Here is a 26,862-nt window from a genome sequence, read left to right as displayed (position 1 = left end):
GCTCCGTGTGGCTTCTGGAAGCAGCAGCATGTCCCCAGTCTGGCTCCTATGCATAGGGGCAGCTAGGGGGCTCCACACACTGCCCCCGCCCCAAGCGCTGCCCCCGCAGCTCCCATTGGCCAGGAACCACAGCCAATAGGAGCTACAAGGGCAGTGCCTGCAGCCAGGGCAGTGCACAGAGCTGCCTGGCTGTGCCTTCGCACAGGAGCCTGAGGGAGGACTTGCCGCTGCTTCTGGGAGCTACTTGAGGTAAGCACCACCTGGAGCCTGGACCCCTGATCCCCCTCCCGTGTCCCTGCCCCAGCCCTGATCCCCCTCCCACCCTCCAAACCCCCCGGTCCCAGTCCAGAGCACCCTCCTGCACCCCCAACACCACCCCAGAGCCCACACCCCCAGATGGAGCCCTCACCTCCTCCCATACCCCAACCCCCAATTTCATGAGCAGTCATGGCCTGCTGTACAATTTCCATACCCAGATGTGGCCCTCGGGTCAAAAAGTTTGCCCACCCATCCTAGGTGTTTTCCTTAACAGATGGTGACCCAGACCAGTTCCAAACAGAAAAGCTGAAGGGGGAGAGGCCACCCAACTATGCTAGAGGTAAAGAACAGAGCAATACACAAAAGAGGGACTGGGGCAAGTGACCTTTGCTGATAATACTTTATTCTCCTTTGTTCATTGTAAACAGATTATAACTGTTAACTGACAAATGGCTCTTTCAACTACTACTAGTGTTCAATCCATTTTTATGCTTAGGGTTTTTAAGCCCAACATTAACTGCACTACTCGTGACAAGTCTTTTAGGATCAGGGCCAAAATTCCAGTTCTAGTTCTGCTGGTAAGAAAAAGATCCTTAGAATTCTAAGTTAAGGACTATCAAAATTGCAACAAACATTCGATAAAGTGCATAAAATAAAGTGCAAAGAAGTCAAGCAGAAAGACAGGCACAAAAATGGCTGGGCTACATGGCAGGCACCATTCTTTCCTTCTATAATGTTCAGGTTCCTCTCACAGATGCATACAGAATGGTATTTACTGCATCAGTGCACACAGTACAGACCTCTCTACCCATATTTATTTATAGATTTGGTATCAACCCAGGCCATAAAAAGTATCACACCCAACAAGACAAGCCTAACCCCTGGAGCACACTGCAAGGCCGGTTCTGTCTGGCTGAGACAATAAAAGCAGCTTTTATTGCCCTTACTAATGGGATCTCGAGATCTGGAGTTAGGAGATTCTGGAAGCTAAGTGTGGTCATCCCTGATTCTAAGATCGGAGCTATTTCTAACCCCAGATCCAATGAACTAATTATCTCCAGCAGGGAGAGAAGTTTGAGTCAGTGGGACAGTGGTCATGAAACACTCAAAATGAGGTCAACCACGTCCTTTTCATCTCATTGGAGGTCTGTGGTCTATCACAAGGACTCTATTTGCCTGCTTAGCTTACCTTGTACAATGGCATTAGTTTCTGGAAGTGTAATATAACTAAACATCTTTATAGATTTCATTTGGCTGTAAGCGAGCCAGCTGACTGTAATACACTGGGAGCTACTGAAAGGGAAATTGAGTTGCCCATCTCTAAATGTTAGCAGTCTACATCCATTGCACGACAAGCATGTTGTGGGCTGCCAAAGTTAGGGAACTTCTTTTTAAACCATCACTCATTTCTGCTTCTTCCATTCTCTGCTGCCTGTTTCTCCTTCCTACTTTTCCCTCTTCTCTGATTATCAGCTGCAGAGAAGCAGTAGCCAAATCCAAATGCCCCTGAACAGAATCACTTTACACCAGAGAAACCTGCTGTTAAATGAAGTAGACCAGGGGAGCGTGGCTTTTGGTCTGTTTCTAGTCAGCAGCAGACAACTGGGGAAAGAGATTCTGTGCAGCAGCAACTAATACAGGGACATCACTTGAGCTAAAGGATGCCTGTTGCCTGCCAGTCCCCAGTGTATTCCAGACTGTCTGAGCCATTTTTTCACCCCAGGAACAAATTGGGGGGTGGTTGTTTTATTTTAAAGAATATAACAATTCAGTCCAAAATGTTTCACTTTGTCAGAAGGGGAAAGATTGCTTTGGTAAGGACACTCATTGCATGGTTCAGCAGTCTATAACTTTGCTGTGTGATTAAATTTCACCATTTTAACCCTTTTATAAAAGGAAGGTGCTTTCCCTACAGTGCAAGGGGTGTATAGCTCAGCTTGTTTACACTATGGAAAAGGACATAAGAGTCCTTGCGACTATCCAATGACAGTTGTATCACAGCAGTTTAATCCACTTAGTGGATTAAACTAGGGAAGCAAGAGGTAAGACAATTCTCACAGACATTCTTATCCTATTTCAAGCTTTTCCCCTTTGTACTGCATCCCGTTCCAATTACATCCATCCATCCAAGGGCCCAAGCAGCAGGCAAACACTTGTCAGTGATTTCAGCATAGAGACACCTGCCATATACAACCAGCCATTGCCTTTCAAACCAACTAAAGGATTTGCACATACTGTGCTAGTGTAAAAAACTTAGTGATAATTAGTATAGATCTTTAAAAAGTCACCTCAAAAGTTCAGTCCCAAGTCTATGTAAATGGAAACAAAACTCTCTTCAACCTTTGCAATGATAGATTCATTATAAAATGGCTCTGGCTAATAGAAATCAAAGAGATTTATGTTTCAACGTACACTGAGCTGGGATGGGATGGGATTTGGTCATCAACTATACACAGGTTTACTGGGTTAAAACAAACCCATGGCAAAAAAGAGTGCAATGCCTCTTGGAAAGAGGAGAAAAGTGCGTTTCTCCATAATCCTTAGTCTTGCTTGTTCAGGTTTAAAACACTCAGAAAACACCCTGAGGTAGAGATTGTTGGTCATCAGAACACAGGATTGGCACTTGTATTCCTTCCCTTTAGCACAGGCACTCTAGCAGCTCCTGCTTGCCACTTCACTCTCACTGAGAGATCACCGAGCTGCTCTTCTCTGTGCCATATGAAGTCTTCCCTTTATGGATGCTGGTGCCTGGTAGTTATTTCCTAGTGGTCTGGGTGAACCTGCTTTTTTGTTTGGGCTGGTGCACTGAAAGCCACTGGGCACAGATGGCTTGCACAACGTCTTCCCCGCTGTTCTCGGCCAACTGCCGCACATGCTGCACCAGCTGCATGGCTCTGGTATTCTCTTGTCTCACGGAGACCAGGTAGGCAGAACGCAGCTTGTTGCACATCAGGTAGGCTTGGATCTGAAGCAATAACGAAAAGCGGTTGTTCACCACAGCCTCCCAGACTGAGTTCTAACACACAGGTAGAGGTGAGGGCTCATTGGGTAATCTAGTTCAGTAGGCTGTACTATTTAGAGAGGGTGTGCATTGTGATGCAGAGGATAGGATGTAGCACAGGCCAGGTTCTGCTATAAGAAGTGTACTACAAAGGGCCAGTGCATTAGACTTTTTAAAATGTAAGCCTCTGTCACTGGCTTTTAGAACTTCTTTGGATGCTGATCATCATGGAACCAAAAATCAGGATTCTTGCATGTGTAGTTCATGCTTGAAAACCTCCATATCTGAACAGCAAAGATTCACAGAGGCATTCTGCCCATGGCCTAGTTCTTTCAAAAGCTCACATTAGGGTCACTGTAGCATTGAACTTAATGCAGTGACAGAAATCAAATCCAATTTCTCAGAACAGCATGTCTGGTGGTCAGAGCAGGAGAGTGGGAATCAGGACTCCTTGAGTCAAGTCCCAGCTTTGCCACTGGTTTGAATGTGACCCTGGAAAGTCATGTGACCTCTGGGCCTCCGTTTTTCCATCTGTAAAATGGGAATAGAATCTATATCTATTTGTGAATGTAAAATGATTTGAGAGCCTTATACTGAAGACAGTAGAGAAGTGCAGTGTATATAATTAACAGAAGCCATGTATTTCAGTCTTAGCATAGTCTACAAAGAAGGGAAATTACCAAATTGATCAGATAAAGGACGGTGTGCGCCTACCACAAATGGCAATAATATAACACTGGAATAATAATGAGCTCAATGCTGGTCTCCCTAAATGCACACAGATCCCCATCAGCTGCCTGCTGCCATGGGAAATTAAGTGCACCTATGAGAAAATAGGTAGGAAGAACCAAAAAGAACCAACTGAATCTTTGCATTGCTTTTAAGTCCCACACAGTAGCTCTCAGAGACCTAAGGGTCTCTAACTTTTGGGGACACTTCAATCCCAGTGTTGGGGAGAAGAGATGAGATCAGGCACTTACAAGGTATCTAAGCTCAGTCTTGAGAAGCTTTGGTTTCCAGGCATAGCGTTCCCACAGCAAGCTAAGGGTTTCCCATTACACTTTACTCACCTTGTTTTCGTCGCTGTCCATATCCTGGATCAGATTGTCCAGATCCTATACCCCAAAGGGGAAAAGCAGGTGACAATTAGAGGACTGTAGATTGCAAACCATTATAGTTTTATAGCCTATCAGATTAAAACATTGCACAGATGAAATTACAGCAAGGTGTTTAAATCATCTCAGCCATCAACTGTCCCAGTTCCTGAGGCACCGGGTACTAAGCCCAAATCTTCCCTTTTACTGCAGCTTACCTCCTGGCCCAAAACCAGTGTCGTGTCTTCAAGGAACTCCATGAGGGCAGCTTTTCCTCATCAGGACTTCCTGCCCCCCTCTACGCAGTGGTAGCTTCATGGAGGTCTTTCGGGTTCCCTACCTCCACGCCACACACACACAGAGCAATGTAAAGGCTTTGTGATGGGCAGGGCAATCTTAACGGGTGGCTTCCTATACAGGCAGCAATTCTTGGGGGCACACATGGCTGTGCTCCCTCCTCCATGTGCCCTCTCTACCAGCAAGGGATCTTCATGGAAAGACACTCCTCCTCATCCCAAACAGCAACGTAAGGGAGGATCCTACTGGGTAGAAGGATCTCTCCTGCGTGCCACTTGCACAGCACCTTGTTGGGAGATTTGAGGGAAAGGACCCTGTAGCTAGACCCCCCCGAATAGCCATTTCCCTTTGCAGATGCAAACTGATTTCTCTGGAGATAGAACATGTGAAATAAGGGGCCAGAAGAGGTTGACAGCATGTCTCAGTGCATGGTATGGATGCTGAGAGGCAAGGGACTGTCCCCTTTCTAGACTATCCCACCTCAGAAGACTGTGCCATGGGGGCGGCATTACCTCAGAGGGGATATCCTTAAACTCATCCAGGCAGTTTAGGATGATGATATCCCCGTCATTTTTGGCTGCAACTCCAGACTCATTGACGCATTTAAGGAGCTGCCGGATCTCACTGTATTTCTGCTGCTTCACCAGCACCTTGGCCACTTTACTGTACACAGCTGCAGCCTCCAGCTGGAAGTCCTGAAGTGGGAAAATGGAAAGCATCAAAGCAGCATGTTCAGTCATGGCAGATTCTACCAAGCCTGCCCAGAGGAGGAGCACTGTGCTGCTAGAAGAACAGAATGTGGCTCAAGTACAGTCCACACTGCTCTAAAACGCAGCCCATTGCCACCCTCATTTTCCATACAGAAGTACAGCCCTCAGGGCAAGAGGGCCCAGCATGCCACTTTGCTCGGGAAGGCCAGGTCACTCAGATCACAGTGGGACCCTAGTCTCCAGAGGCCACTCCTCTGCACTGAAAATCTGGGCAGCTGCAGTCTGCTCCACTCCATGCAAGGCAGACTCTCCCCTTGCACTCCCACCAAGTTACTAATATGGGTCCTTCTCAGCTAAGCACCTGGGCTACTAGTACCATGCTGGCAAGTATCTCAGCCTCAGCCATCCACACATGCTGGAGAGACACATTTCCAAAAATCAAACAGTTTCCAATTAAATACTTTCTGCTCCCTGGATGAGCAGGCTCTGGGAACAGCATTGCACCAGCTCTGGGCCTGTTTCTTCACTGCCTCCATATCCTGCGCAGTCACTGACACCTGTGCAGAGTGGGTGTCAAATGCTACCAAATCTCAATTCTCCATTCATACCTGGGGTAGCACTTTGCACAGTGTGAATGACTGAAGAAGGTGCAAGGCAGTGGAGAACGCTGCTTGGTTACTCTGGGAGAGCAGCAGGGAGGAAGGGAATGCATTGCTAACTCTGTGGATGAACAAGGAGGCAAGTTAATTGGCTCTGGAGAGACCAGACCCATCTCTCAGGAGAGCAGGCAGTGCCCTAGTTTTCTCTTCATATGGTGCATGGAGCCCCTTCCTTCATTTGTTCTCTCCCATCAGAGTGCCCCCTCTCTGATCTCCTCTCCTTCAGTGGATGAGCGGGCACCAATTTATTCAGATGCACAGCAAGACAGCCTTCTGGCTGATCTAGAGATCTCAGAACTGCCAGCATGACATTGAGACACAGACAGGGGAACCTTGAAAATTAAGCGCTACTCCCTCACACACTCACAGCCTCCCCCAGCTTAATTGGATCTGGAAGTTGACGTCAGTGACTCTCTAAACTAAAAGCTGGCCAGGCAGTTCATTTCCAGGGCGGAGAGGGGTCCCTGACAATGCATGGAGGTTTAGAATCTACATAATTGATTGGTCTGTATTTTATACAAACATGGGGACTGATCTGAAACTTGTGTTTTCCCCACTTGATGCAAAGGGTCTGGTAATAAACAGTGGTGCTTTACAGGAGTGAGATCAACCTTACATGCAGCAACTTCTTAGGTTTTCCATACCTGGAGGACTCTGAATGCAATTCCAAAACCTTCTTCAATGTTCTTCCCTTCCAGCATGACCTGTGAAGAAATTTCCAACATTAGACATAGGGGAAAGTGAGACATTCCCATTTGGTTATGTGTAGAAAACTCACAAGGAAATGAAGTCACTTGTACAAAGTAGCCCAGGTATTTTACTGCCTCTTGCTTGAGTTCAGCACTGCAATACCGTTTGCCAAAAGGCAATTTACCGCCTTGTTAAGAAGTGTCTCTAACAATGGGAGGCAGCATGATCCAGAGAGGGAGAGGCAAAGACATGAGTTCTGTTGTCAGGTGCCCCATGGTAGTCAAGTTACTTAAACTTCTCTCCACCTGTAACATAAGGATAAGGATACTTACCTACCTTTAAAATGCACTGAGAGCTACAACTGGAAAGTACCTTTTGTATTATTTGAGAGTCCAGATGAGTGCTCCAGGCCCCCAAATCATCCTTTAATCCACAGAGCAGGTCAAGTTAAGGCAGCAAATGTTATGTTTTAAATAGCAGCTAGTACCTTGCCAGCTACATCCATCTTCATGTGATTGTTTCCAAAGAGAGTGGGCAAGGTTGAGCCAGTTATCTGAGAGGTCCCCGAACTCTCACACCGATGCAGGAACTTGGTGACTTCCATCTGTAGCTCAACTGTATTGATGTGCCTAGATTGGGAAAAAAATTCTCATTTATCTGGGTACAGAGACGCATTTACACAACTATTAATGAAGTGCACCATCCACAAATTATTACATTACTGAAAGTGTCTCAAAAGGTAGATGTGTCTCTAACAAAATTAAAAATGGCTATTTTAGCTGCTGTTTGACTTGGGCATACAGTAATATTAACGTTAGCTCCTTCTGTCTCACCCCATCTGCAGCACTGAAGTGCCCTCCAGAACTGCATAGGAAACGTGCATTACGAGTACTCACGGGAAGTTCAGCGTTACACACACCGACCAGCTGTGGATCTCTAACAACAACTCCCAGACACACACAAAAAGACTAATTTTTATTAAGCTGCAGCCAAGTGTGAAAAAGTTTCAGTAACTTTAGATGAAAATAAACCTTAAGAAAACTGTAGTTATAGACACCCCAAAAGTTAGAAACAGAGGACTAAACTTCTAACAACATTTTAAAGTTTGGAAATTCAGTTAACCATCTAACTCTTACTTCTAAGGCTCGCATCTAGCTCTGCTACTATACAGGCAATAAGTTTAGCAAACAAAATGTAAATTGTATAGACTATGCCCATATCGGTTTTGCCTACATACAGGAGGGTAGATGGTACAGGGACTGACATTCTGTCACTTGAGGCTTGTCTTGACCAGGAAGAGCGGTGCTTCCCGTATACCATAGTAGGAAAAAGGTCAATTTTGGGCTGGGTTTAGGTAGAGTATGTGAGCTAAGCCCAACCTAAACTCAACCAGTTTTCCTAATCAAGACAAGTCTCAAGTGCAACCTCATTCCCAGAACTTCATTTCCTGTTTTGCAGATACCTTGATACATCAGTGGCCGTCATTTTCTTCCGAAAAGTGCAAGCAGCTTTTTTCCTTCCGGAACTCCTTGAAACCTCCTGCAGGTAGACTTTGAGGTGGTCCTTGACCTTCAGGAGCCATTTCTGTTGGTCTCCCAGCTCTGTGTAAGACTTTGCCTTGTGAGTGAAGAATCTAATGCAGGTCATGGCAGCACGGACATGATCCTCGAACAAACAAGTAATGAACTTTTAAAAGGGGGATCATTTGACAACAAGGCTATGACCTATGATGTTGAGAAACACTATAAGAATCTCAGAAGCGGAGAAGACTGAGAGCATCCATAGGCAGAACATCTTCAGAGCTACTTTGACTGTTGGTACTAAAATGCTCACACAAAGCAAAACATTATGGTTCCCTAAGAGGACATACAATTAAAGCAACAGATAAGATGGTGCAACAAGACCAGATTCATGACAATAAGCACAGCAGATATGAATAGACAGTATTGCCTGGGGTCCTCCTAAGATCAGAAAAGTTCCTACCAGCTTATATTCAATAAAAATTAAGCAAGCAAAAGACATACTATGTATCCGCAAAGCACAAGGACTTCAGTTAGAAAATGTGAAACAGGAAACAACTGCAGACATGGACTCTGCAGTTACTCTCTCACTTAAAAAGAAAAGGAGTACTTGTGGCACCTTAGAGACTAACAAATTTATTTGAGCATAAGCTTTCGTGAGCTACAGCTCACTTCATCGGAGCATCCCAGGGAATTCACAGAAAACATAACGTGACCAAGGCACAGAGTTTAACACCCAAGTAAAATTGCTGAATAGAGTGATACTATTCACTATTTCAGCAATAAAGGGGGGGCCACACACCCCACCCTTACCTTCATAAACTGCTGCAGTTCATACAGAATGTGGTAGTAGTTCTTTTTCTGCAAGTGTTTGCAGGCTGCAATCAGGTAGATGCCCCAGCTCTCCAGACTTGGATCAATGGTTTCCAGCAAGTTCTCCAACATGTGCAGTTTCCCACTTTTATAACTTGGGACAAAGATCCCTTCAATGAACACTTCCGGCGGGCTCTCCTACAGTGGGAAAAAGGGAGCTTGAGGTGAATCAGCTGCAGGAATTGGCTTTTCTCTTGCCACTGAAGGGAATACCAGTGACAGAGAGGTTAACCCTACATTCTGAGCACAGGCAGGCACCCAGCAAATTGCCGGCTTTGAACTGTTTTTTAAAGGGGTGCTACCATGTTGTTTAATCACTGCATTCAGGGTAGTGACTGGGTTTGCTATTTTTTTTAAAAACCACTGCACAGCACAAGTTACAGAACCCAGTATGCACAGAAATGTTTTAACAAAAAATACATTTGGTGGAAACAGGTTAACTTTTCAGTGGAATCCTTCCCCTGCAGTGGTGAGAGCCTCAGCACCAAAACAACCTTGCACTGCTGTAAGAGAACCGGAAAGTGAGAACTGCCATTTGAAATCTCTGTCCAAGTTGCGGTAGGAAGTTTTCAAGCTAAAATTGTTTTGAATTACCTGAAAAATTTTACTGGTGGAAAACTGCTTGTGCACCACTGGGCACTCAAAAGCAAGCAGATTTTCTTTAAAAAAAAACAAAACAAAACACAATTCACTTCTAAGCTAAGAACAAAAAGGATATGTTCAAAAGGTAACTGAGAATAAGGGCTTTGAAAGGACTTTCTCAATTCTAACTACAGCAATCACACCGGTGATAATAAAGAGAAACCAGAGCTGATAAGGCCACTTAAACAATTACCTATTAATAAGCCAGTTAACAGATTGGGGATAATGGAGTTAGGTATGTCAATCAGTATGTTCTACATCAAATGTATTTCAATTCTAATAGGCCAACGAACCAGCTAAAATCCCACACACTCTAGAAGGTTTAAGTATTTTTCAGTAGCTTTCATGTTGGTAAGAGCTGGTGGATTGATAGTACTGGAGGAGAACAGAGAATGGCTCTCTTCTCTAGCCTTCCCTACTTTGGCAGGGGATGGGGCAATAATAATTTCAAGATGGAACAGTGCTGGTTAATGTTCTACATGACACAGATGTTCAGTCATTTGGAATAAATCCACAGAGAGACTGGACAATGAGAACATAAATAGTGAAAGCTCAGAGGAAATAGAGCATGCTGGATTTTGAATTCAGTCATTATATATACTGTACTATCCTGGTCACCATCTTGGATTTGCTTGGAAGGGAGAAGTCCTCCTAATGCTTTCAGATCTCCAATTTAGATGATACAAGAGCAGATTCTCACACTGCCAGCAGAATTCTTTACTCACCTTATTTAACAAATGCAGAAGTGCTTCTCGCATGCAGTCATGTCTCATGTAGAAGCTAATGATTGCTAGGTTGGTGCCATAAGTGTGTAAATAGAACAAGCACTCCTGATAGTAGCTGTTGTGTTGGATCTTCCCTTCGGACATCATCTCCAGAGACAGGCTTCGTGTCCTCAGGGTTGCTTCCAGGTCTCTCAATGTGGCAAAGTAGTCATCATCCTGCTATTAAGACAGAGAATCAATGACATGGGACTGTCCAGGAACGATTAACAGGAAGACTATTCTGCAGAGCCTCTCTGGGGTTAGTGCGTATCAGCCAACCCCCTCTCTTTCTCTACTGTGGTATACATGGGATGAAACTCCAGCCATATTACTGGATAGGGAAACTGTATTCAAACCTTGCTAGCAGCAATGATGCTTAAACATGACTGCAGCTACTGTGGTTCTGTTCCCAATATGAATGGGTCCTTATAGGAGGTTTGTTTTTTAAAGATATTTCCACTGCTGATAGAGACTTCTGATAAAACAGCAAGTCAGAGACTAAAGTGCATATTTGCTGAAGACCAGAAATTTTAGGAGAACAAATATAATCATAGAGGGAAAGCCCTCTTGGGATACCAGTTTACTTAAAAATTCAAAGCTTTAATTGGGGCCTGAATTTTAGTTAGTACCTAATTATAGCTTACAGTAAACTCAAACTATATAAATTCTAAAAGGAACATTTTCAATCTGGAGGTTCTGATGTCTCAAGTTTCACCTCAACTATTACATGACTATCAGAAGTTCTTGACAAAAAAGACACAACATCACATTGTACAGATGGATGGCACTTAGTCTCTTCATAAAGACACTTTGTATGCTCTGTAATAAAGATATAAAAAGTTGGTTTAATTACAAAATCAATGCTAATCAAAAGAGACTGATAAGGGTTTTTTGGTGGTGGTGTTGTTAAAGCAAATCTAGTGCTGGCAACAGATTCTGAATTGTGAGTCTGGGAAACTAAAGTTCTCCAGCCACACAACAGAAAATTGATACCAAAAATGCAGGCTTCTTAATAATGATCTTTGTCACAGTACCACAAGTTAATTTGGAAGGGCTGCACCAGTGATGGTGGAAGGAAAGAGGAGCGTGTCTTCTAGGACTCATACAATCCTTGCTGCCTCTAACTGAGATCAACAAGGGGGGAAATTAGTGCCACTTCTGATACATAGTGACATGGACACCAGTTCATTAAGAACTAGACTGAGACCTCCACCCCATTTCACATTGGCCTCCAAACAGCAGTCAGATGGGCTTCTGCATTACTGCAAAACCTTCAAAAGATGAGCTTCTTCCCCATCTACTGGGCACAACACTACACAAACAGAATCCCATCATTCTGCTGTCAGTCACTGACTGGGGGGTGCAGCCAGTGGGGCTTCTGCACAGGTTTCAGTATTTGTGGTGCAAATCCTCACACCATCTGCTCCAGATGCAAATCATGTCAAAAAGACAAAAGCAGCCGCAAAATACTACTCCAGCATTAACCCCTATAATATGCTATGGATGTCCCCTCTCCCCCGGTCGAATCATGTTCTTCCTAAAGAACTGTGCCAAAGCCTCAGGACTTTGACAGTTTTGGTACAGTTCTCCAGAACAGGTAGAATAGCCTCTTACCACCAGGAGTATGGGTTTCACAGTGGACTCCAGATATTGTATCACATCTTGGACTAGCCTTGAGCCATGATTCAACTGGTTCAGATCAAAGGGTGGCTTTAAGCATCGGCTGAATTTCTCTCTTGCTGAACTTAAGTTCCCAGCTTTAAGGCAAGCCATACCCCAGGCATGCCATGCGCCACCTGGATCCAGCCCAGTCTTTGTAGAAACCTAAACCCCAAAGCATTAGTTAGTAGTACTTAATACAGAGACAGCACAGGAGAAGCAGATAATTACACCCCTAATCTAAATCTGGGACCTTCCATTGCCCAAAGAAGGAATGTCTTCTTGTACACTAAGAAATGCCTTTATCAGTTCCACATTAGTGACCTTAAATACCAGCTACTGAACTACCCACAAACTCTGATTATGGAAGGATTTTCCGATTGCAAATGTAATGGAAGAGTTTAATCAATCACCGGTCAAGGAAAGTTCAGTCCAACAGTTTTTACATTCGTAAAGGTAAAGTAATTTTCCCCTTCATAGTAGATTTTATATAGTTTTATTACAAGAACAGAACAACACTAAACAGGTTTGTGGTTTAAAAAGTGATACGAAGTGTTAGTGGTTTTCTGTTTATAGACTTGATGATGCTTCATGGAAACATTTTGGCAACATTCATTTTCACACAAATCTGCTGATAGAAAACTTCATCCCACAGTTTCTTTAGCGGAGATGTTTGCATGTAAACAGAAACCATTTTTGTTTAACAGTTCATCTGCTCATGCTGCTTATTCCCTACTAGGGATCCTAATCCTGTTTGTGTCATCATAATCCTCTTCATAATAACTGTGATGCCACAACCAGAGGCTTATGAAATCAAGGGGGTAGGGAGGCAAAATGCAGAAGATAAGCCATATGACCAGATGAGCTGTCAAGGTTTTATCATTGTCTCATAAGTGAATGTTTTTCAAAGTTGTCTGTCCTAGCAGGCCTCTGAGAGTCCTTAAGTACAAATCAAATCACAGAAAGGAAAGATCTATTAGGCTGAATGTCCTAGCTCCCCTACCAATGCAAGTTTGTTCCTGACAGTGCATTTTTAGTTTTTTGCCTGTCCTAATTGGAATTGGATGAAATGATGGGGTTCACATCACTCCCTTTGGCAGACTGTTCCCAAGCAGAATGCAGCTCACTGTTAAACTGAGCATCTGAAAATATTTCCTAAGTTTTTCCTTTTTTAATCACATCCCATTGTACTTTAATATCAGAGATCACATAAATTAAGTTCAGTAGGGAAAGCAAGCCATCTAAGACAATTTAAAAAAAAAAAGGGGGGGGGGGGTTAACACCTTCATCCCCCCATTCTTGTTACCTCAACAGCTAACTGATAGTATTCTGCTTCCAAAAGCCGATTCCTTAGCCTCGTTACTGCTGCAGGCTGCAGAATCTGATCCAAAGATGGTACATGGCGATAGGCAGCAGCAACTAAAATATTCAGCACATCCACCTTGCTGATGTAACTGTTTGGAAGGAAGCAGGAATGAAGTGAGTGGGCACGTGCACACACAGCATATCACTATACTCTAAGGCTCATTAGCAAGGATCTTCAAAGCCCTTATGCCTGTAGTATCTTTTACATTGGTGATTCCCAACCACTGGTACTTCCAAATTTGTCTCTGGTACTCTAACTCTACTTCCCTTCCTTAATGCACTATCCTAGAGCCATTTTGCTGCTCCGGCTAGCTGCTTCTCATTCAACCAGACTGGCTAATACAGCCTGTGGAAACACTAACCAGTACTGTAAATGTACCACAAAACCAGACTTGACCTGAACAGCTGGGACCCCTTGCATTGCACTTCCCACTATATTCTGCCTTACACTGATGCCCCAGGAAGGAATAAAATTCAAATGCCTGACAAGTACCATTGTAAAAGCCTACACTAAACAAGCGTCTGAAAACAAGCAAAATGTTAAGCTTAAAAAAAAAATCTCCCATAGTAAAAGCAGCAAGTTTAAACAACCAGGGAAATTTATTCCCATCTACTCCAAGAGTCTAGTATTCCCAATAGTGATTTTGTGGATAAACAGGTCACTCTCTAGCCTCTAGAGAGGTTAGTCCAGCACCATTCACCACCACTTTAATTCATTAAAGGAAGGCTAAGAGCTCCAACGAATCCAAAAGGACAGCTGGCAACTTACCTGTCACACAAAGCTAGATCCTGGCTCCTTCCAGCTTTTACAAACATCATCTTGGCACTGAAAAGCAGCTGTTTCATGATGTCCATGAGAAGCCCAGCATCCACTTCAGGGTTAATCAGACCTTGGGACAATTTACAGCAGCGCTGTATCAGCTGGTGGCCACATGCTGTGCTATCTGAGTGCAGACTGAGGATGGAAATACACAAGGAAGAACTAGGGGCCTGTCAATTAAGAGTAAAGAAAGACCCAAGAGCTTGTAAATGGACACTACAACAGCACTTAATAGAATTCTAAAGGGAACTGGTTACATTGGACTCACCTCTCTGTCTCTCAAGCTCTTACCTGTTCATAATAAAATTCGTTACGCACAATTTCATTTTCATCTTCACTCAGAGAAAGAAGCCACTCAAGTTCAGTTGCCTTGGGTACTCTCATCACTACAGAGCAATCCAAACCTCCGTTACCACAGGTCTGTGCTGCTGAGAAAGAGGAATCAGTTAATCAAAATCATCCTGGAAGGGGCAGAAAATCAGGCAGAAAGCATGTCAAAGTTATTCTGTATGCTTTATCAGAGCTACCTGTGCTGTTCTCAGCACACACTCCAGAAGTTAGAGGGATGAAACAATCTCACCTATACAACACGCACAGCACAAAACCACAGAAAGCAGCTATTGCATATGCTCAGTAGCAGATTTCCACTCCCAAACATCAATTTCCATACTGTCTAAAATACTTCCTCAATAAACACCCATATCCCCAATTCAGGGTATTTTTAACTCTTTTGGTGCCACTCCATTACAGTATACCCACCTTCTTTTTTGACCACCTGTGAGCTACAATATTTATGTTTTTTTGTCAGAAGATCGGTGGAGATAAGTGCTCTGTGGGTGGTGGAAGGGAAGTCACTGAGGCTGAGAAGGGGAATGAATAAACGGATTATAGATGAAGCACTAAATGACTTACCAACTTATTTATTTTCTTTTTAGGATTTGCACTGATGGACTGTGCAGCCCAGAAACCTTAACTCAAATCTGGAAAAAAGTTCCAGTAGCTCTGGAGCAATGCCAAAACAGTACTGTTAGTTTGAGGGACCAGACCAATGAGTTTTTAAAGGTCCAGTATCTCAAAGTGAGATTGCTAAGAGTATCTGCTCCAATCCCTGGAAAGCTAGGGATCTCAGATTTCAAGTGATATATAGCATCAATTTCTAGCCCTGGTACTGTAATTCATGAGATATGGGAGCATGAAAACCAGGTCATTCTGATTACTATCTGGCTTTTTGGTCCCAAATTTAATTCTGAGCTGAGAATCTCTCCCATCAAAATTGACATATGCTGTAGTCAGACCAAAGCTGCAGGCCATCTTAAAGCAACTTGGGAAGCATTACCCTTCTGATGAAGTAATTTGAGATACTAGCTGCTAAAAGTGACAACATTGAGCCACAAAAGCCAACTAACACCCCCTTTCAAAATCCAAATTCTACACCAAGCAAAGTTTTTCCCTCAAAAGGGAAAAACGCCACAGACTCCACAAAGTCCACCAAGGACTATCTATTGCTATGGACTTTATGCTATGAAACTGTCTATTGCTATGAAACATACTCCGATTGTACCATGACAGGCAGCAGTAGAAAAGATATCTTAAGATATACAGAAAATTATGTCCAAACTGAACTGGAAGATAACAGATGGCAATCAGAACAAGCCCATTTTAAAAGCGTGAGTGACATCTAAGTTCTTAATATCCTTATTCAGCAAAACATCCCCATAGTCCCACAAAGTCAGTATCACTTTGCTGCATCACTCTGCTCTGGTTCTTCCCCTGCTAAGTCTGAGAGGCTGTACAAGTCCCATGCAGCTGTCCTTGTTGCCATGCTCAAGAGGAGCTACACAAGTCCAATGAAATGATGTGCACTAAATACTGGACACAAATGAAAGACTGAACAAAGTAATGAAGACAAAGATCTTCCAGCAGCAACTGACCAGAAGTTCCATTTTCAATTGCTTCAGTCTGAAGTATTTATCTTTGTATTTATTAGACATCTGATACTAGCTGCTCTTCGCCTGACCATTGTAGCTCCTCTGGAGCACAGCAACAAGACCTGCTTTTGACAATAAACAGCCTGTCACACTTCACTGGGAGAGAGCAAAATACTAGCCTGTATTTATGGTTTGTGGAACTATTGAGAAGCTTTAAAAAGTTTTATGTTTCAACCTTAGTTACTAGAAGAATTTCAGTATTTCAACGAGCACCCATACTTCGTGGGCCCTTTTCTCATGACCTGCCAGACCTGGAAATGTTCTGGAAGACCAGAACAAATGCTTGCAAGATCCACAGGTCCTAGACCAGCAGCCAGAGAGAAAAATACTTCAACTTTTATAATGATGTACTTTGAGATCCTTTGCATGAAGATGCTTGAGAAGAGCAAAGTGCTTTTATAAATACGAATGAAGTCTCACAACACTATTGAAAGATGGGGAAATTGAGGCACAGAGAGGTTAAGTGACTTGCCCATGGTCATACAATTAGACAGTGTCAGAGCTGGAATTGGAACCCAGCAGCTCAATCCTCAACTCCATTCATAGTTTCCTGCATGACTGACTTCAGACCAATGATATTTGAAAACAGCAGAGCTTTTATTACTGGAAGTGCTGTTGGATCCTTTAGCTACAACACAGCTTCCAGCTTATTAGCAATTGTCGTACAAAGATGACAATCGTACACATTAAAAGCAGAAATTGAACGTTACTTTGTTCTCACCTTCCATCAAGTCTTGATCTTCCTCTTTTGTGCTGTAAAACAGAGAGACAGAAGCTTCATACCCATTCCAACACACTGAGGAAAGAGTGATTAAAGCCTGGCAGTTAAGAAAATGGCTCGTTCAATATTGCTAACATTTTCGTAGCATTAGTTATAAAAAATAATTGATGACCTCTCCCCTCCCCAAAAAATATACAGATGGAAAAATAAGTATGTGGCACTAAGAACATTTCACCAACATTAAATAATTATTCCTTACAACCTCAAGAAGGAAAGGTATTGTATCTATTAAACAGGCAGTAAGGAGTTAAGAGACTTGCTTAAGGGCAAAGAAGAAGTGTGTGTCAGAGATGAGATTAAAACTCAGGAGTTCCTGGCATCCAGTTCTCTGCTCTGCCCCCAGATTATGCTACCTCACACCCCCACACACCACCAGCCACAGTACAGAAAGAACAAGAAATACTCAAATCCTTTATCGTCCAACCTACTTGTCCCCCTTTGGCTTCCTTGCCCCACACAAACAAAATTTAGGGCCCTGTTAATGTATTTGGAAATGCCACAAGCTCCCCTGATTTACTGCTCATTCGTCCCTCATGTACCATTTCAAAACTGCACTGTGCTCATCTCTTCCCAGTAGGTCCACTGATAGCAGGGCAGAGAGGTGACTGCTCTCCCACTTCTCCTCACCACACCCTCCACCAGCTCAATGAGTCTGTATGAAATGAGTTTCAGTCCCATTTTCAGGGGAAAACATCCACATCACAAAACCCTTCATCATTACTGGCCCCTTCATCGGCAATCTCAAGGGCTACTTAATCCACAGCCTCACTTCTGAATCCATGAAGGTGGCTCTTTCTGGTCAGATTAAAGCACAGTGCTTGCACTGCTGTACTTATGCTGTCTCACACACATACACAGCTGGGAAGAGGGGTACATGGAACTATGCAGAACTTGTATGCAAGGACTTACATGCTTGTGTCTTGGGCTAAGACAGGTGGACAATGCTTGCTGTAGTAGCTGTAGCACTGGTCACATACACGAGCTGGATTTTCTCTACAAGCTTCCACCACCATTTTCTTGGTAGAGCAAGAACTGCACACCAACCTCCCACAACGTCTGCAGTGATGGCGCCTATTAAACTGAGACACAAGAGAGGTTATGCTTAATTGGAAGAGTGTAGTAGATTAGCAGCTGACATTTCCTTCCTTTATTAGAGCCACTCAGCTCATAGGTGAATTTACCCTATTAAAAACAATGAACAGCAAAGAGCAAATAATTTCTGTTCATCTCAGGCTTCGAAAATCTCTTTAAGGTCTGCCCACTGATTGTTTTTCCCCCAAAGGTGGTGATGGCAGGGAGGGACAATGTGCCCAATTGGGACTAGCTTGCCGAAGTCTGGCTTTTCAGCTTTTAGCGCTCCAGATGCAGAAGTTCTGTAGACTGTCTTTGATTGGAGAAGAACAAGATGACATTCCACAAGATCCTTAGCAGTTTACTTTCCCAGGATCAGTTTTCCCCTTCCTAGGCTCTACTTCTATCACTTCACCTGCCCCAGAAAGATCTTTCAGGAGCCATCAGTATAGCCTGTCACCTCAAATACATTTAAACCTCACAATCTCCCCTTCAACATCTGTTTGACTGGCAATTTGGACGGTATGAACATAATAAGGGACAAACTGCTAGCATCATGGGGGGCTCCTAGGAAACAGTCCATCTGAATTAGCTTTCATGTTAAATCACCGGCTGCAGGGAAAACAAAAAAACCAAACCACCAACACATGCCCCACCACAGCCTTACGGGTATCTGTATCTGACCCGGGTTCCTTACCATAGTAAAACGTTCCGTTTTGCAGACCATGCATGTAATTTCAGTTTCATCGGGGATCCACTGCTGCTTTGACGGTGGCACCTCAGGTGGCACAAACTCTTGAGGAAACAGATTCCGAGGCAGGCTTCTCTCTCTCGGACTTGAAGATTGGATGATACCTTGGAGAACCAAGCCATATGTGGAATTGGATTTAGGCTGCTTAGTGGAATTTCAGAGACCAGACCACATGCTAAAGCACAGTCAGACTGACCCTCTTGGTTACCAATGAAAAGATTACTAGTACCTTTCAACCCTCCATGCTAGACATGGTACATCCTACCGTAAGGCATTCAGATGCTTTAGGTAACAAGATCTTTCTTAAATGCACAAGAGGCTTCTTGGCATCTTGCAACAACATATGTTGATAGAGACTGCAAACTCTTCCAGTCACTTCAGTACCTACTACCACAGGCAAATCTTGCTTTTGTGTTTGCAGCCATACATCACTATCCCCACCACACCTGGAGAAAAGCGATCTTTGGGCTTGCTTGTGCCTTGTCATCAACCAATCTTACCTGGAGAGCCTCTACAAGGCAGGAATGCAACACCAGATACATGCGCGTTTGTACAGCTATATTCTGTGCTGCTCAGAAGTGCCAGACTGACTTTTCTTCAGCACAACAGCAACTACAACATGGGACAGCAGCAGCCTAGACTTCCACACAGTGCACCCCTGCTTTACCATCACATCATATCCTTGGCCTGGAGGAATTAATTCTGAGCAGCAAAAGGATAATTTAGTCTCCATGACCTTTCAAATCCTTGGTCTCACTACTGAGATTGCCAGCTTGGCCTCTTGTTGGTGCTATTAATTGTAGTAGTTTGTGGGATGTGGGTATTTACACAAATCAAACAGCTGTCAAATATTCACGACTAACATGGGTTGAACAGGAATTGGCTCCTGGATGTGAAAGGCAAGGGGACCCTTTACTACACCTGTAACCCATTCAAATTCCCCTCACATACTACTTCTAAAACTGAAACAACTTAAACTCCAGCTGAAGTAACATGCTCCCACTAAGAGAAAGTTAGTTCATGTTCATCAGGCTGACAAGCACTGGAGTGCAGATTAATGCCAGATGCAAAAGGAAGTTAGTGATGTTCTATCAGGAGGTCAACAGATCCATGCAGGACATAAGTGAAACTCAGTATTTCATTTTCATATAATACCTGAACAGTTACAGGAGCTAGAAAGCCCAACACTAACATTTGTATCAGGAATACAAGACAAACGGATGGGTCACATCCTCCAGGCTGCTCTTCTGAATCCTTTTTCCCAGGGTCCCTATCCATGGACCACTTCCCTATCTCCAGTTCATGGTTTTTAAACACACCATACCTGTCAAATAATGTAACCTTCTGATCATCTGTATTGCCTGATCATCGTGAAGGAGAGCATAGAAAGCTTCAGAGAACGAAGTCAAGTGAGAGAAATACCCACCCTGCAAAACCACTACCCTCCCCCGCATACGCATAGTGAGGAGGTGCTTTACTTGAGAATGGGTCTGGTCCCAGGCCATGGCTCAGACCTCCCCCATTTATAGGAGTGGCGGGGGGAGCAGGGATCACTATGGGTATGTGTACACAGCCACCAGCAGGGAGCCTCCAGCCCAAGTTGACAGACTTAGGCTCATCCTATTGAGCTAAAAATAGCTGCGTAGACTGTGATTTGAAGTTGCAGCTCAAGCTAGAACTCGGGCTCTGAAGCCCACTCCCCTCACTTGGCTTCAGAGCCCAAGCCACAACATCATATGAGAATATCAAACAGTGATTAAGTCTTCCAAAATACCCCTGAGGTAGGCACATATTAATCCCATTTCATATACGGAAAACTGAGGTGCTGGGATATTAGCAGTTTGCCGAAGAGAAGAGAGCAAGCCAGTGTCAGCACAGGGATTAGAGAACCCAGGCCTCCTGAATCTTGGGTGCCCTGCTCCAATTACCAGACCTCAATTTTTTTAAATTTGGTCCATAACTCAAAAACATCTTTTAAAAACCTAACCTTCCCCCCGCCCCTCCAACAAACCCCTTTTTGTATCCTACCATATCCAACAGTCTTGTGGCCACAAGAACAAACAGGATGATTTGGGGTGGGGCTTGGTGGTTGCTGAGTGGAAGGGTTTCTCCCTCCTCTCTCCTTCCCCCACACACCTGTACAGCATCCAGGGCAGCACTTCTTTGAGAGGACACAGTCTCTTGGGCCTTGTCTGGGCTAAGATTTTAAAAATGTGATGTAACACATGCTAACTAATCTGTGTTAAGAGTCTAGTGGTGACAAGGCACCCTGCTTCAGTTAAAATCTAGTGACTGCAGTCCTCACCTATTGTGTTGGGTTCAAAACAAACATAGAAAAGAGGAAATCTCTACCTTGAAGGCCTTACAATCTAAAGATGCAAACAGATGAAGGGTAGGCAATGGGGACAAACATATAAGCAAAGAAGTATGGTGAAGAATAGGCACAGCTTTATTGATTTTTTAAAAATTGGGGATAGACAAAGGGAGTAGGAAAAGGAAAGCAGTGAGAGAGGACTATCGCTGCTCAATGGTCCATCCAAAAGCTTCTCATGCAACAGACCTGTCTTTCCAGAAAGGAAATCTTGGGCCAAAGTTTCTCAAAATCAGAGCTCCAAGTCAACTTGCAAAAGTAGACAAGAAACCACAAGTAGGTTCCTGCAATTGCATGCGCAAGTTAGTTCACATCATGCTCTAAACATCACACCATGCCTACTTAGGCTTCTGTGCTTAGATTATGCTTAACTAGACTTCTATGGAGGCAATTTCCTGATCCGCACATACAATTCTGGATGCACTTTTGAGTATGGACTTGGGCCCCTTATATCACATCACTTGGGGCTGCTTCTCAAGCCTTCTGAAACAGAGTATGACTAGTGTAGGGATGTAACCAAATAGAAATTTAAAACCTAAGGTTGGGTGATGTATGCAAGGTGGGTTGGACTTAACACCAAAAATACCTTGAGATTTTTGTTGATTTAAATAAAAGGACCGTCAGGAAAAGGAGGCAGTCAGGAAAAGAATCATTCCCAAAGGAAAAAGAGTTATCTACAAAGCTGAAAAGAAAGAGCAGAAATGCAGCAAGAGCAGCAGCCATTATGTAGAGCTCCTCTATCAACTTTCAGAGTCACAGAAATATAGGACTGGATCTTGATAGGTCACCTAGTTCAGTTTCCAGCACTGAGGCAGGATTAAGTATAATCTAGATCAGAGGTGGGCAAACCATGGACCGCGGGACCGTTCTGCCCAGCCCCTGAGCTCCTGGCCCAGTAGGCTAGTCCCCGGCCCCTCCCCTACTATTCCCCCTCCCCCGCAGCCTCACCTCACTGTGCTGCTGGTGTGCTCTGGGTGGCGGGGCTGTGAGCTCCTGGGGCAGCGCAGCCGCAGATCCCAGCCTGACCTGGTGCTCTGTGCTGCGCAGTGCATGGCTGGCTCCAGCCAGGCAGCATGGCTGTAGCGCCGCCAGCCACCAGTGCTCCAGGCAGCGCGGTAAGGGGGCGGGGGTGTGGATAGGGGTCAGGGCGGTCAGAGAGCGGAGAACCGGGGGGTTGAATGGGGGCAGGGGTTCCGGGGGAGCAGTCAGGAAGGAGAGGAGGGGTTGGATGGGGCAGCAGGGGGCAGTCAGGGGTGGAGGTTCTGGGGGTGATCAGGGGACAAGGAGAAGGAGTGGTTAGATGGGGCAGGAGTCCTGGGGGGGCAGTCTAACCTAAATCTCCCTTGCTGCAATTTAAGCCCCTTACTTCTTGTCCTGTCCTCAGAACAATTTGTCACTCTTCTCTTTATAACAACCTTTCATGTACTTGAAAACTGTTTTCATGTCCCTCCTCAGTCTTCTCCACATTAAACACGCCCAATTTTTTCAATCTTTCCTCATAAATCATGTTTTCCAGACCTTTAATAATTTTTATTGCTCTCCTCTAGACTTTCTCCAATGTGTCCACATCTTTCCCGAAGTGTGGTGCCCAGAACTAGATAAAATACTTCATCTGAGGGCTGAGTAGAGTGGGAAGAATTACTTCTTGTGTCTTACAACACTCCTGCTAATACATCCCAGAATAAATGGTCACTTTTTTTGCAACACTATTACATTGTTGACTCAGTTACTTTGTGATCCACTATAAACTTCCAGATCCTTTTCTGCAGTACTTCTTCCTAGGGAGCCATTTCCCATTTTGTATCTGTGCAACTGATTATTCCCTCCTAAGTGTAGTACTTTGTATTTATCCTTACTGAATTTCATCCTATTTATTTCAGACCATTTCTCCAGTTTGTCCAGATCATTTTGATTCTAATCTGGTCCTCCAAAGAGCTTGCAATTCCTCCCAGCTTGGTATTGTCTGCAGAATTTGTAAGTGTATTCTCTATGCCATTATCCAAATAGTTTATGAAAATATTGAATAGAACCCAACCCAGGACAGATCCCTGCTAGATACCGCTTGACATGCACTTCCAGATTGATTATGAACACTGATAACTAGCTACAGTAAGACATGCCACCCTCTAAGGAGACAGGTCAACCAATGCCTTTAGAACTCTAGTGCTGGGAATTCCTGCCAGTCATGCCTTGGGAGCACAGATTCAGTATCAGATTGCAATGCTTACCCTTTGAAGATGTGATCATATACTCTTCAATGTCACTCAGGATTGATGTGATGGTGAACTAAGTACATTTTATTTCTAGCTGCATATACTTTTCAGAAGGTTTGCTTTGTTTTAAATAATTATTTTGCTTTTGCTAACGAGTTCTAGACCAGTGATCAGAGCCCACTGAGACAACTGAAGACCTGCCCCTCAGGAGAGGGGAGGGGCCACTGATCCTAGAAAACAATTAGTTACAGAGGACAAAGAATGAAAAAATAGGGAATGGGGAAAGGTCAGAGGGGCAAAACAAGGGATCCAGATTGAGGTTCTCTGCTTGATCTCCCAAACAAACAATGAAGAGTCCCAAGGTGACAGTCTTGGAGTTTGAAATCCTGTTTAGTCACAGAGCAGATACTGTAGAAGCATTGGCAGCATAAGCTTATCCTATACCACCATCTGCCCATTTGCTTTCACCCTGACATGGCGGGAAAAACTTCAGGAGCAAAAGGGAAGTTCAGTCTCCATGGCCCATTCAGCCGTTGGCCTCTCTGCCAAGACTGCTGGAAAGGGGACAGTTAGTGCCAATTGTGTTGGTGGTTTTTGTGAGGTGGGCACCTGTCCGCTAAGAACCAAACTGAGACCCTCTCCCTACAAACTCATGTTTCCTAGACCTCCAAACAGTGCTAGATTATTACTCACCTGTGCTGAATTTGAACAGAGTGTGTAACTACTGTTATGTTAAAGAGAGGGGTGGGATGCAGGATTAGGGCAGAGTATGAGGTTGAGAAGGAGTAAGAAGAGGACCAAAAACAGTATGACCATTAGACTTTTTCCTTACCAGGAAAACTGGCAGGAGACAGTTCTGCTGATCCTGATTTAGACGAGGTATCTGACTCAGATACCTGATTGAGACTCTCTTGGGTGCGAATCACAGAATCTAGGGCAAAGGAAATAGATAAAATATTGGTCATCCATTCATCTGCCAGTAGGAAGATTAGCATAACCCATTCACAGCAGTGTGCAAAAAAGGGTTAGTCCACACGGGATTAACTACATCTTTCATGCAGATTAGCCCACAAATTAACTAACTCTACAGCATGCAAACTACACACACAGGTCTTACTGCTCAGAGACCTAAACAGAGAGAGAGACTCCCTATCTCAGGACAGGACAATTGTGAAAGACACAGGAATAATGGGACAGGTGCTGAAACTCTCTGCTAGAATACCACACTTGTGACAGATATAACAACACTGTTAATCTGACTTTGGTTCCCCTCCACTGGAACAGGATGGTCAAAGCAAAGAGGAAGCATCTGACTCCCTGGCAGGGTAAACACACATACTAATATTAGAGTGTCAGACTTGATCTCCTGCAAGCAACTGACTGGAACAAGAAAAAGATGCATATTTTATTAAACAAGTTCAACCATTAGAGGGAGGCATAATGCAAGCAAATGCTGTACAGGCTTCTCATGCACAGCTCTGCTGATGCACCTGCTTTGATCTGCAGCACCCTCTGCTGTTCCAGTCCCAGACCTCTTGAGGCAGAGACAACCAATCATACAGAACTGCCCCCAAACTCGGGGGGGTTTGCAGAGAGTACAAACAGGGGTCAAGTCTTAAAGACTTTATCCATTTAGATCCACACAACAAACTCCTGTTTGTTTTTGGGCAAGATGCTATTGAAGCCCCCATTATAATATTAAGTCCATCAATGAATTTACATTGAAAGGGATGAGATTAAATGGTAAAAGGAAGAGGGCCCTGAAAAAAGCAGCAGGTGAAAATTAAGACTATTTGGGCCACTAGTCTTTTGAAAACACATGGTGTGGTGAAAAGAGGAGGACTTCTCAAAGAATATGCCCTCGGCTGGAACTAGGAGGGGATATCTGGTTGTATAAAACCCTGCAGTAAAATGGGGTAGGGTGCTCTTAAGGGTAACTGACAACAATGTAGCCTCTGCCCCTGCCTTTCCTGGTAGAAGGGAAAATTCTGAAATGCAGTCACCTGATCTCTTCTCTTTTAATGAGTAGGGGAAGTCGAGGGCTCTCTCTGAATACTTGGAGAGCAAAGCATCCATGTCTTCCACAGTGAAGCCAATCTCCTGCCCAACCAAGAGCTGGTGCAGCGTCTGCACGGCCACGGCTGCCCAATCTACCTTCATGTTCATGAGCAGCTGCTCCAGCATGAGCAGAGGCCTGGAGGACAGGTGGGAGTAGCTAGCACGGTAGGGCTCAGGAAGAGTCAGCAACACCTTGGACACAGGAAGGAGACAGAGACCGACCATTATCACATAGCCAGAATCAAAGGATTAGCTACATCCAAAAAGCTCCCTACAGAATGATCTATATGGGGGAGGAAGCGATACTGAGAGGTTAAAGACTATACCTGAGAGCCTGGGTCCTATTCCTGGCTCTGCCTCAGACTTGCTATGTAACCTTGGGCAAACCTCTTGAGGCAAGAGAGTTTGTTTCCCTATCTGTATAATGAAATATCACAACCTCCCTGTGAAGTAGGTATGTAATTAGCATTTGTAAAATGCTTTACGATTGTCAGGGGAGAGGAGTTATAGAAAGGCAGAATATTGTTCTCCCACTACAATAGACAGCAGGCAAAAACAATAATTAACCCAATCCTTAATATTTTTTGCTGCTCGGTTCCATTACACTCATCATAGGGTAAAATGGAGACAGTAGATAGTACTTTCCTCAAGAATGGCCACTTACTATAGCCACTTTCCAATATACCAGGTAAGCTAGGTAACAGAAGAGTATTGCACCATGCACCAGTTATTTTAGGGAGCACTAAAGCAGGTATGATACTGGTAATGTTACAGGGCAGATTTATAGATGAGACTTCAATCCATTCAGTTTGCTTAAATATCTGCTTAAAGTGGAGCATAGTGGCAAGAGCAAGGGACACACTGGCCAGAGCAAGGGAGGGCAAAAATCAGACCCAAGTTCTAGTCCCAGCTCTGTCATGGATTTGGTGTGACTTCTGTAAATGCAGCTGCTCTCTCTGCACCCCAGTTCTCCCATCCAAATATTGGAATAATACTGCCCACATCTGGAAGGCATCTGGACAGCCTCAAATGAAAGACACCATATATGTGCTAAATATTATACAGATAGCAGTGTTATTGCTCAGAGTGCATCAAACAGCTATTGTATTTTCTACTTCTATCCAAGAACAAGCTTGGGATTCATGCCCTCTCCCAAAGCAAGGAGGAATCACAGGACTGGAAGGGACCTTGAGAGGTCATCTAGTCCAGTCCCCTGCACTTATGGCAGGACTAAGTATTATCTAGACCGTCCCTGACAGGTGTTTGTCTAACTTGCT

At 44.1% G+C, this 26,862-nt stretch overlaps 1 protein-coding gene and 1 long non-coding RNA gene across 12 annotated transcripts in view; one reads left to right on the top strand and one right to left on the bottom strand.

Moving 5' to 3' along the window:
* Positions 1-391: 391 nt before the first annotated feature.
* Positions 392-9,538, top strand: LOC114021930. The gene is made up of 2 exons (XR_005225477.2): positions 392-598; positions 7,554-9,538. It is a non-coding gene; the product is annotated as an uncharacterized LOC114021930 (long non-coding RNA).
* The window catches only part of ZFYVE26 (zinc finger FYVE-type containing 26), a 70,570-nt gene continuing 44,352 nt past the window's right edge, over positions 645-26,862 (bottom strand). For 5 of the 11 annotated variants that reach the window (XM_037900265.2, XM_037900266.2, XM_027832258.3 and 2 more), the window contains 17 exons: positions 25,531-25,777; positions 24,360-24,458; positions 18,890-19,047; positions 18,031-18,200; positions 17,062-17,093; positions 14,644-14,780; positions 14,302-14,522; positions 13,474-13,621; positions 12,123-12,332; positions 10,470-10,688; positions 9,043-9,240; positions 8,172-8,374; positions 7,197-7,338; positions 6,664-6,723; positions 5,163-5,345; positions 4,330-4,374; positions 645-3,223 (listed from right to left, as the gene is read on the bottom strand). In XM_037900265.2, coding sequence (XP_037756193.1) covers positions 3,014-3,223; positions 4,330-4,374; positions 5,163-5,345; positions 6,664-6,723; positions 7,197-7,338; positions 8,172-8,374; positions 9,043-9,240; positions 10,470-10,688; positions 12,123-12,332; positions 13,474-13,621; positions 14,302-14,522; positions 14,644-14,780; positions 17,062-17,093; positions 18,031-18,200; positions 18,890-19,047; positions 24,360-24,458; positions 25,531-25,777 — 2,682 coding nt within the window. In that variant the 3' untranslated portion in view covers positions 645-3,013. The remainder of the gene's footprint in view (positions 3,224-4,329; positions 4,375-5,162; positions 5,346-6,663; positions 6,724-7,196; positions 7,339-8,171; positions 8,375-9,042; positions 9,241-10,469; positions 10,689-12,122; positions 12,333-13,473; positions 13,622-14,301; positions 14,523-14,643; positions 14,781-17,061; positions 17,094-18,030; positions 18,201-18,889; positions 19,048-24,359; positions 24,459-25,530; positions 25,778-26,862) is intronic. The other 6 variants (XM_043548105.1, XM_043548104.1, XM_037900267.2 and 3 more) reach the window with 3 other exon arrangements.

Source organism: Chelonia mydas, chromosome 6, assembly GCF_015237465.2.
Source record: "Chelonia mydas isolate rCheMyd1 chromosome 6, rCheMyd1.pri.v2, whole genome shotgun sequence".
Classification (NCBI taxonomy): Eukaryota; Metazoa; Chordata; order Testudines; family Cheloniidae; genus Chelonia; species Chelonia mydas.
Note: the sequence above shows the minus strand (reverse complement) of the source record. Positions and strands in the feature narration are given on the sequence as shown.